Below are 12,292 nucleotides of genomic sequence, written 5' to 3'. Positions count from 1 at the left end.
AGTTCAAAACATGTTTTAACTGGATTAAACCTCTTGTAATTAGTTCGAAACATGTTCTGATAGTTTAAAACCCGTTATAACCTGTTCAAAACCGGTTATAATAAGTTGAAAGCCTGTTCGAACGATTTAAAACCGGTTATAACAAGTTTAAAACTGATTCTAACTGACCTAAAGCCGGTTACAACCAGTTAGATCTCATTAGAGGCTTGTTGTAACTAGTTCGAAACATGTTCAAATCGAACTAAAACTAGTTTGAACTGGTCTAAAACCAGTTGTAAGTAGTTCGAGGAAAATGATTATCAACTGATAAAAAATTGTTAGAATTAGAGAAAATCAATTTGAACGTCAAATTTCCAAAATTTTGATTGTCTGATAACATTCAGGTAGTGGACCTGCTACTACTTAAAAGTTGTAGTAAAATTTTCTAATTTCAGGTTTTCGTTCAGCAACATCTCAGCAACCATCTAGGTGGATACGAGTCCATAGAAAATAGTAGAATTGACAAGAATTTAATTTAAACGGCTTTTTATGCTAATTTCGATTGTGTGATAGCATTCGGGTAGAGGTGCTACATTTTAAAATTGCAAAGTTTTTATCAAAAAATTTTAAAACATTTATAAAGTCATTATTGAAGAATTTTATCAAATTTGTTTTAAATATTTGAATTTTTTCGAATTCTTTCAAAATATTATTAGATTTTTTTTTACGATATTATAATTTAATGCATTTATTTTAAAAAAATTTATAAAATTCATCCAAAATTCAATTATTTTCATAAATAATTAAATTTTAACAGAAATTTAATTAATTTTTTTAATTTTTATAAAAATTTTATGAAAAATTTAATTATTTTCATATATAAATAATAAAATTCATTGCACGATTTCAATTATTATTAATACAATTTTACACAAGAATTGATCAAAAAAATGTTATTATTCTTAAAAATTTAATTTCAATTCCTCGAAAAAATTAATTATTTAAAAAAAATGTTTTATTAAAATTCTTTAGAAGAATTGAATTATTTACAAAAATATTAGAATTTTTCACAGGAATTCAATTATTTTCAGACATATATTTTAATAAAATTGTTCGACAAAAATCAATTATTTTAAATACAATTTTAATTAAATTTTTTTGAAATAATTTAATTATTCTTTTCGATTTTAATAAAATTCTTTGCAAAATTCAATTATTTTCACAAATAGTAAAATTTTTTAGGAATTCAATTATTTTCAAAACTTTTCATAAAATTCTTCGCAAACAAAATTCAATTATTTAAAAAAAAAAAAATACTAAAATTCTTCACAGAAATTGAAATAATTTTGAAAAATTAAACATATTTTTTACTGGAATTCAATTGTTTTGAAAATGTTAATAAAAATCTTCTCAGCAATTCAATTATTTTTAAAAAATTAATAAAAATTCTTTTAAAAGGAATTTGAATTATTTTTGAAAATTAATTTAATTTTTCGCAAAAATTCAATTATTTTCAAAGCTTTTATTAAAATTCTTTTCAGAAATTCAATTATTTCCAAAACATTTAATAAAATTCTTCGCAGAAATTCAATTATTTTTAGAAATTAATAAAATTCTTTACAGGAATTAAATGATTTATCAAAATTAATAGAATTCTTTCCAGGAATTGAATTATTTTCAAATATTTAAATTTGATCAAAAAATGTAATTATTCTTAAAATTTTAAATTCAATTCTTTGAAAAAGTCAATTATTTAAAAAAAAAATGTTTGTTTAAAATTATTTGAATGAATTCAATTATTGACAAAATAATTAGAATTTTTCACAGGAATTCAATTATTTTCAAATATTTTAATAAAATTGTTCGAAAGAAATCAATTAATTTAAATACAATTTTAATTTAATTTTTATTGAAATAATTCAATTATTCTTTTTGATTTTGATAAAATTCTTCCTGAGAATTCAATTATTTACATAAAAAGTTCTTCGAAAGAAGTCAATATTATTAAAAGTAAATAACAAAATAATTCTTGAAAACTCAATTATTTTGAGGGACTTTAATAAAATTCTTTGCAAAATTCAATTATTTTTAAAAGTAATAAATTTCTTCTTGGAAATTCAATTATTTTAAAAAATTGTAATGAGATTTTTCAAAATAATTCAATTATTTTCAAAGAAATTTTAATAAAATTCTTTATAAAAATTTAATTAATTTCAAAAATTAAAAAAATTTGCAGAAATTCAATTATATTCAATTTGATAAAAATTCTCGTCAATATTTCAATTCTCAAATATAAATAATAAAATTATTCTCCAATATTCAATTATTTTCAAAAATTTTAATAAAATTCTTGTCAAAATTTCAATTATTTTCAAAAAGTTTTCTCAATTCATTAAATTTCAATATTATTTTAATAAACTTTTCCTAAAGAATTCAATTATTTAAAAAAGATTTTAATAAAATTCTACGCAAACATTTAATTATTTTCATAAATAATATAAAATTCATAAAAATTCAATTATTTACATTTTTTTTTGTTAATTTCTTCGCAATAATTCAATTATTTTCTGAAGTAATAAAATACTTTAGATAAATTCAATTATTTTCATAAATAACAATATTCATCACAAGAATTCAATTATTTTTAAATTCAATTATTTTCATAAAGAATAAAATGCTTTTTGGGAATTCAATTATTTTCAAAAATATTTAATGAAAAACCACATGGACATTCAATTGTCAAAATTAATTAATTAATTACATTATTGTCAAAAATTTTAATAGAATTTTTTGTAAAATTGAATTATTTTTAAAACCTTTTCGCAATTCAATTAATTTCAATATTTACTATTTTCATAAAATTTCCAAACAGAATTCAATTATTTAAAAAAATTTTTTCTTTTGTAATAATCTTCGTAAGAATTCAATTTTTTCCTTATGAATAATAAAAATAAATTGAATTTCTCAGGAATTCAATTATTTAAATTAGAATTTACACAAAAATTCGTCGAAAGAAATGAATTATTTAAAAATTAAGTAAAAGAGAAAATAAATTTAATATTTTTATCGAGAAAATTAAATTTCTTTTTTTCCCCAATAATTTTTGGCAAATAAAATTCTGCCGAAATTTCAAATATTATACTTTTGAAAAATAAAAAAAAGGACTTACATTTTTCTTCGTTGACTTTTGACGGATGCGAATATTCATAATAAGATTCTTCTCCATCTGTCCAGAGTTCTGTGGCCGAATATCACAATAAGACGAAACCAAAAAAACAAAAATAAAAGAATAGAAAAAAATTACATTGTCAAAAAAACAATTAAAGTTAACCTTAATGTTAGCGAATAACGAAATATATGGTAGAAAAATACATCTTGGTGAACAGAAACAAAATTGGGATTTAAAAAAAAAAGCAGTGGAAAAAAGTACGTGTATAAAAATTGTTATTGTGATTGCGGGAGAAGTGAAATGGAAAAATTCGTCAAAAGTTTTCACGGAGATGGGAAAAGAGAGAAAAACGAGGGAAATTGTTTGTTTTTTTGTATTAAAATACTCACTGCGCATTGTGGTGTATTTTTAACGGTTATTCCTCCAGCTGTTTGACGTCACTTCTCGGAAATATGAACCGAACTAGCAAATATATCGAGAAAAGATAAGCTTTATTAATATGTTTGCGTTCGGACTTCGGACGCAAAGACTGTGAATACAGCCTAAAGGCCAAACGCGTTTTTCGTACGCGAACCATTGTGCGTTGACCTTAATCGGAAAAAGTAATGTCAGGGTTGGGTTGCTAATAACTCCCTTGGAGCTTTCAAGAAATCAACGTTGACTATCTTGATACTGACTTTTTCATGACTTACGAAACTGTACAAAAATTCTCACTCTCTGAACCGGCTCTAACCGGCGTTTTCTCACTTGTTTTTGTTTCGTTTGTTAATTGTTAAATTTACATTTGTTTACATTTTTCCCCCTCTTGTTCCACCTCAAAAGTGAAATCCTTACTTCTGTTTCTATATTTTTCTCAATTCTTTTGTGTGTTTAAAGAAAAAGTCTTTTTTCTGTTTCTAAAAAGAAAGTTTTTTCTTGTTTTCAAAAAGTAAATAAACATTGTTTTTGTCTCTTTTTTGTGTTTCGAAAATTATTGTCCGTGGACTAGAAATAACAAGGAAAAAGAAAAATGTCACAGCGGTCACAGCTTTCAATGTCAATGCGTGATTGTAAGGGTGTTCGTAAGGATATTTTGTATAAAGCACTCAATTCAACGCAATTACTTCGTAAGTATTTTTCGTATTTTTTATTTCTTCTCTCTCATGAAAATTTACTTTTTTTTTTTGCGATGATTCAGTTCACTGAAAAAAAACAACAATAATTTGTTCTCATTTCAAGAAGGAAAATAGTTTGTATTTTTTTTTCGTCTGATTTTTTTTCCAGAGGAAAATGTTAATAGAAACACGCCAATTGAATTGGATAATGTTATGCACACGATGGAAATTGTTAATCAACAATTGTCCCTGGATGAGAAAGGTATTTTTTTCAAATATAATTAATTGATAATAATTTCATTTAATTTTTATATTTAATTGAATTTATATTTTATTAATTAACTCTTTATATTTAATTTTTAAAAGCGATTCGTTTAAAAAAAGCAGATTTAAAAAAGAAAAATTTTTAAATTTAAATTTAATTTAAAAAATTTTAAATGAAAATTAATATTTAATTAATTAAATTAATTTAATTGAATTAAAATTCTAACTTTTAAATTTAAAAAGAAATTAATTTATGTATTTAATTAAATTAGATTTTTTCTTTTACAGAATCGGCTTTTTTTAATTAAATTTAATTTATATATTTAATTTTTATTTATTTATTTATTTATATTTTAATTTATTTTTAAGGACCTTATTTATTTATTTATAATACATATTTCGGTAATTAATTTTATCTATTTAATTAACTAATTTTAGTAATTTTAATTATTAAAAATTAAGGAAAATGTTTTTTCTTTTACCGAATTTTCTTCTTTTGAAATGAAAATTTTAATTAAAAATTCTTAAAATTTGTTTTCCTCTAGTTGAAAATCAAGATGAAGTCGTTTTGGATTCTGAAGTAATGAGATCGTCATCGAGTGTAATTCGACAATGCACAAATTCACTGAGAAAAGACTTTAATTCATACAACGTCAATGAATATGCGGAATTTTTTGTAAATATAATTTTTATTGTTTTTCGTTAATTCAATTTTTCTTTTTCTTTTTCATTTTTTTTAAGTTTATTTTTGCCAAAGAGAAAAAAATATTGAAAATATTCAATAGAAATATTTTTCACGCAAGGATTCAATTATTTTTTGAAATTTATAAAAAGTTTTTCAAAAGAATATTCAATTATTTTCTAAAAATTCTTAAAAATTCTTTGAAAAAATTCAATTATTTTCTAAAATTCTAATAAATTCTTCGAAGCAGTTCAATTATTTTTATAAATAATAAAATCCTTCTCAGGAATTCTCAGGATTTAATAATTTTTTGAAATTTTTAAAAAGTTTTTCAAAAGAATTCAATTATTTTCTAAAATTATTAAAAATTCTTTTATAAATTTTCAAAAATTCAATTATTTTCAAATTCTGTGATAAAATTCTTTGCAAAAATTCAATTATTTTTAATAATAATAAAATCTTTTCAGGAATTCAATTATTTTAATAAATAATAAAATTCTTCGAAAAAATTCAATAATTTCCAAATTCTGTGATAAAATTCTTTTCAAAAATTCAATTATTTCTAAAAATAATAAAATCTTCTCAAGAATTCTATTTTTTTCCAATGTTTAATAAAATTCTTCGAAAAATTTCAATTATTTTCTAAAATTCTTAAAATTTCTTTTAAAAAATTCAATTATTTTTACAAATAATAAAATTGTTTCCAAGAATTCAATTTTTTCGAATTTTTAATAACATTTTTCAAAAATTCTAATAAATTCTTCGAAACAGTTCAATTATTTTCAAATTTTGTGATAAAATATTTTGCAAAAATTCAATTATTTTTAATAATAATAAAATCTTTTCAGGAATTCAATTATTTTAATAAATAATAAAATTCTTCGAAAAAATTCAATAATTTCCAAATTCTGTGATAAAATTCTTTTCAAAAATTCAATTATTCCTAAAAATAATAAAATCTTCTCAAGAATTCTATTTTTTTCCAATGTTTAATAAAATTCTTCGAAAAATTTCAATTATTTTCTAAAATTCTTAAAAATTCTTTTAAAAAATTCAATTATTTTTACAAATAATAAAATTCTTTCCAAGAATTCAATTTTTTCGAATTTTTAATAACATTTTTCAAAAATTCTAATAAATTCCTCGAAACAGTTCAATTATTTTCAAATTCTGTGATAAAATACTTTGCAAAAATTCAATTATTTTAATAAATATTATAAAATTATTCTCAGAAATTCAATTATTTTCAAAGTCTTTAATAAAATTCTTTGCAAAAATTCAATTATTTTACTGATAAATAAAAACATTCTTCGAAAAAATTCAATTATTTTTAAAAATTATAAAATCTTCTCAAGAATTCTATTTTTTTCAATTTTTAATAAAATTTTTCGAAAGAATTCAATTATTTTCTAAAATTCCGATAAATTCTTGGAAACAATTCAATTATTTTAATAAATAATAAAATTATTCGAAAAATTCAATTATTTTTATAAATAATAAAATTCTTCTCAATAAATTTAATTATTTTCAATTCTTTTCTTTTTTTAATTCTATTTTTTTCTTGCAAAAAAAATAAAAATGAAAATTTTTAAAGAAATATTTTTTTCACGAAAAGATTTAATTATTTTTTGAAATTTTTAATAAAATTTTTCAAAAGAATTCAATTATTTTATAAAATTTTAACAAATTCTTCTCAGTAATTGAATTATTTTCATAAATTATTAAATTTTTCTCAGGAATTCAATTATTTTAATAAACAATAAAATTCTTCGAAAAAATTCAATTATTTTCAAATTCTTTTCATTTTTTAATTCTTTTTTTCTCGCAAAAAAAAAAAATTGAAAATATTCAAAGAAATATTTTTTCTTTTCTTCAATTATTTTCAATTAAAATTTTAATAAATTCTTCTCAGGAATTGAATTATTTTTATAAATTAATAAAATTCCTCGAAAAAATGCAATTATTTTCAAATTCCGTGATAAAATTCTTTGCAAAAATTCAATTATTTTCCTAATAAATAAAAACATTCTTCGAATGAATTCAATTATTGAAAAAAATGTTGAAAAAATTCTTGAAATGAATTCAATTATTTTCAAATGTTTTTATAAATACTTTACAAGAATTTAATGATTTTGAGTACATCGACAATTTAATTATTTCTGAAAATAATTGAATTTCTGAATAGAATTTTATTTAAAATTTGTTAAATAATTGAATCACATCGAATAAATTATTTCTACAAATAATCAAATTTTTGTAAAATTTAAAAAAATATGTGAATTTTTGAAAAGAATTTTATTAAGATTGTATTTAAAATAATTGAATTCCTTGGGAAAAATTTAACTGTTTATAGATCTAATTGAATTTTTACGAAGAATTTAAAAATAATTTAATTTTCCCTAGAATTCAATGAAAATTGTATTTAAAAGAATTGAATTTGATCAAAAATTCCATTATTTTCTGAAAATAATTGAATTCCTCATAAAATTCAATTACTATCAAAATTATTTTCAAATTCTGTGATAAAATTCTTTGCAAAAAATCAATTATTTTTAAAAATAATAAAATCTTCTTAAGAATTCAATTTTTTTAAAATTTTTTTCAATCTTTAATAAAATTTTTCAATTATTTTCTAAAATTCTAATAAATTTTTCGAAAAAATTCAATTATTTTGATAAATAATAAAATTCTTTTCGAGAATTCAATTATTTGCATATAAATAATAAAATTCATCGAAGCAATTCAATTATTTTCAAACATTTTTTAAAAAAAATTCTCTACAAAAATTTAATTATTTTCCTAATGAAGAATAAAATATTTCTAAGAAATATAATTATGTTTTACAGAAAAAAGAAAAAGAATTTATGAAAAAATAGAAATAAATAATATTTTTTTTTACTTAAAATAATGAATTATTAATTAAAATATTTATTTATTTATGAATAATTTCATTAGTTATTATAAATAATTTTGATTTTACAAAAAAAAAAAAAAAAAAAAATTCCTCAGATGGACTATGTGCAAGATCAAATGAATGAATTAACAAGTCAAGGTGAAACGATAATGTGGTCGGCAATTGAATTTGAAATATTGCCATTGTTCAAGAAAACGGCGTTTTTCTCAAATTTATCAGGCGCCTTGGATCCATTGCCAAAAAAGCAAATTCAACGTAAATTGACGCAACAAAAACGCGGACCCCTAGCGCAAGTGAAACGCCCCGAGAAGCAAAAAACAATAAATGAAAATGAAACTGAGGAGGCATCAATGATTGTGCAAAAAATTCGCAAATTAATTGCACAGCATTTTAATGCAAATCAAAGTTCACTCGATTATTTTCAATTAATTCTCAATCCCCTTGATTATGGCAAGACAATTGAGAATATTTTACACGTCGCATTTCTTGTTCGCGATGGATACATTAAATTGTTCAGAGGTAAAGTATTTTTTAATTTTTTTCTTTTCAATTTTTTTTTTCATTTTATTTTTTCTTTGATATTTAATTCGTATTTTATTTGAATTTTATTTTTTTTTTATTTTTAATATTTTTTTTCCAGTATGTATTATTTTTTATATTTTCGTATCTTTTTCAATATTATTTTTCTGTATTTCTTTTTAATACTTTCGTATTTTATTTGAATTTTGTTTTTTTATTTTTCATATTTCTTTTCGTATTTTTTAAAAATATTTTCCTATTTTATTTGAATTTTGTTCTATTTTCAGAATTTTCTTTTGCATCTTTTTTTTAACCATATTTTCCTATTTTATTTGAATTTCATTTTTATTTTCAATATTTTTTTTCGTATCTTTTTTTTAAAAATATTTTCGTATTTTATTTGAATTTTTTTTTTATTTTCAATTTTTTTTCGTGTCTTTTTTTTAATATTTTCGTATTTTATATGAATTTTATTTTTATTTTCAAAATTTTCTTTTGTATCTTTTTTTTAAAAATATTTTCCTATTTTATTTGAATTTTATTTTTATTTTCAATATTTCTTTTCGTATTTGTTTTAATATTTTCCTATTTTATTTGAATTTTGTTTTATTTTCAATATTTTTTTCGTATTTGTTTTAATATTTTCCTATTTTATTTGAATTTTGTTTTATTTTCAATATTTTGTTCGTATTTTACTTTTCAAATATTTTAGTACTTTTTGTTTTATTTTGCTCTTGAATACTTTATTTTTCCCTATTTTCTAAATTTCTATACTTTTTTTCATTTTCAAAGTCGTTTTTCTTTGAAATTTCTAAGTTAAACAATTAAAAAATTGATAATTAATTTTTACAGATGAAAATAATGGATCGTTGCAAGTTATTTTGGCGTCGAAGGAATTATTGTCTCAGGCCAAAAGTTCGGGAAAGAAAAAATCTATACAGAATATTCTTTCATTAACTCACGATCAGTGGCAGGTAAATGGCAATAAATATTTAATTTTCACTAACAAACGTAAAAAAAAAATATTTTTTTAAATAAGTAATTAAATAGATTATCAATTATTCTCTCAATTCAATAAAATCTGTTTATATTACGTTTGCTTTTTTTGTTTCCTAACTTTTTAAATATTTTTTCTTTTTAAATAATTAAAAATCTAAAAATTAATGAATAATAAAAAAAATAAAATAATATTTAAAAATAATTGTATAATAAAATTCTTTGCAAAAAAGTCAATTTTTAAATAATAAAAATCTTCGTAAAAAAATTAAATTATTTTTATATAAATAATAAAATTCTTATCAGGATTTCAGTTATTTTCAATTCCATTTTTAAATTGATTTCTTCAAAAATTTCAATTATTTTTAAAAATCTTGTAAAAATTCTCCGAGAAAATTCAATTATTTCAAAAAAAAAAAATAATAATTGAATTTTTCACATGAGTTCAATTATTTAAAAAACTTTTAATAAAATTCAAATTCAAGAATTAAATTATTTTCATAAATTAATAAAATTTTCGCTCGAATTAAATTATTTTAAATAGAATTTTAATTGAATTCATAGGGAAAATTAAATTATTTTTAAATTCTTCGTAAGAATTCAATTATATCAATAAACAGTTAAATTTTTCCCAAGGAATTCAATTATTTTAAGTACAATTTTAATAAAATTCTTCTAAAAAATTCACATATTTTTTTAAATTTTACAAAAATTTGATTATTTGTAGAAATAATTTTTTCGCTGTGATTCAATTATTTAACAAAATTTTAATAAAATTCTATTCAGGAATTCAATTATTTTCAGAAATAATTAAATTTTTTATTTACTGAAAATCATTGAATTCTTGTTAAGTATTTAGAAAAAAAATTTGATAATAATTGAATTCATTTCAAGAATTTTATCCAAATTTTTTTCAATAATTGAATTTTTTCAAAGAATTTGATTATTTATGAAAATAATTGAATTTTTGCAAAGTTTTTTTATCATTTAAATTGAAAATAATTAAATTTTTTCGAAGAATTTATATTATTTATGAAAATAATTGAATTTCTTAGAAGAATTTTATAATATTTATGAAAATAATTCAATTCCTGAGAGGAATTTATTAAAATTATAGAAAATAATTGAATTCTTTAGAAAAATTTTATTAAAAATTTCAAAAAATAATTGAATCTTTTTGTGAAAAAAATATTTCTTCGAATATTTTCAATTTTTTTTTTCTGGGAGAGAAAGAAATTGAATTAAAAAAAAGAATTAAACATAAATGAATTTTTCGAAGAATTTTATTAATTTAAATGAAAATAATTGAATTCCTGAGAAGAATTTTATTATTTATAAAAATAATTGAATTTCCTGAGAAAAATTTTATTATCGATAAAAATAATTGAATTTTTAAAGAATTTATAAGCATTTTTTTAAATAATTGAATTCCTTCGAAAAATTTTATTAAAAATGTGGAAAAAATTTTATTCTTTGCAAAGAACTTTATTATTTGTAAAAATAATTTAATTCTTGCAAAGAATTTTTTTATTATTTATGAAAATAATTAAATTCTTGCAGAGGATTTTACAAATTCACAAAAATAATTGAATTGTTTTAAAGGTATTTTATTTAAAATTTTTAAAAATAATAATTCTTTAAAAAAAATTTCATTAAAATTTTTATTGAAAATAATTGAATTTATATTAAAATTCTTGAAAATAGTCAAATTTATTTTAAATAAAGTAATAAATCGAATTATTTTGCTTAATCAACTGTTTAAAAAAATAGTTTTTCTTTTGGTTAAGGGCATTTGAACCTTGATGACGTCACACATGCTTTGCACAAAGTGTAACGTCATCAAGGTTCAAATGCCCTTAAAAAAAATAGTTTTTTAATTGTTTGAAAAAATAATTTTTTAATCGACAGATTTGAAGAATAATTTTGTAAACTGATTAAAAATATTATTTTGTTTAATCAACTGTTTAAAGAAATAGTTTTTTTTGGGAAAATATTTGAAAAAATAATTTTTTAATCATCTGATTGACAAAATATTATTTTAAACTGATAAAAAATTTATTTTTTCAAATAATCAAAAATATAAAAATTGTTCTAATAATTAAATTTAAAAAAAAATAGTTAATAGATAATTGAAAAAATAGTTAATAGACAATTAAAAAAATAGTTAATAGATAATTACAAAAATAGTTAATAAATAATTACAAAAATAGTTGATAAATAATTACATAAAAATAATCGTTTAATTATTTCTTTAAAAAAATATTTTTGTATTCAATTGTTAAAAAAAACATGCTTATTCATTCCTTAGACTTAAAAAAAACCTTTTTTTCTTTAATTTTCAGATTCTGTTGAACTTCTACAATATTCAAAGACCAATGATCGCATTCTAAAGCCAAAAGGAAAAAGTTTGCTTCATCTCATTAATTTCATCGCAATTGACAAATTTTCTTCTACAATTTTAAATTACATACCATTAAGTATTAGTTTAAAAGAAACAAAAACAGTATTTATTTTATCAGTGTTAAAACTGTTGTGAAATTTTATCTTCTCTTTTGTTTTTATTTCAAAATGACTTCGTTTTTATTTTTAAAATATATTCAAAGTCTAAAATGTTGAACAGATTTAATTAAAAAGGCAAAAAAAAGTATTAAAAAAAAAATAATAATACAAAACTA

At 18.8% G+C, this 12,292-nt stretch overlaps 1 protein-coding gene across 1 annotated transcript; it reads left to right on the top strand.

The window, feature by feature from the left end:
- The first annotated feature begins 3,843 nt into the window (after positions 1-3,843).
- On the top strand, positions 3,844-12,203 carry LOC122512662 (non-structural maintenance of chromosomes element 4 homolog A-like). The gene is made up of 6 exons (XM_043628631.1): positions 3,844-4,254; positions 4,412-4,504; positions 5,052-5,182; positions 8,198-8,621; positions 9,474-9,595; positions 11,960-12,203. Exons 1-6 carry the CDS (start codon positions 4,158-4,160, stop codon positions 12,005-12,007), a joined length of 915 nt encoding a protein of 304 aa, XP_043484566.1. The 5' UTR covers positions 3,844-4,157; the 3' UTR covers positions 12,008-12,203.
- Positions 12,204-12,292: the final 89 nt, after the last annotated feature.

Source organism: Leptopilina heterotoma, unplaced genomic scaffold (genome assembly GCF_015476425.1).
Source record: "Leptopilina heterotoma isolate Lh14 unplaced genomic scaffold, ASM1547642v1 Lhet_123, whole genome shotgun sequence".
In the NCBI taxonomy this organism is placed as follows: Eukaryota; Metazoa; Arthropoda; class Insecta; order Hymenoptera; family Figitidae; genus Leptopilina; species Leptopilina heterotoma.
Note: the sequence above shows the minus strand (reverse complement) of the source record. Positions and strands in the feature narration are given on the sequence as shown.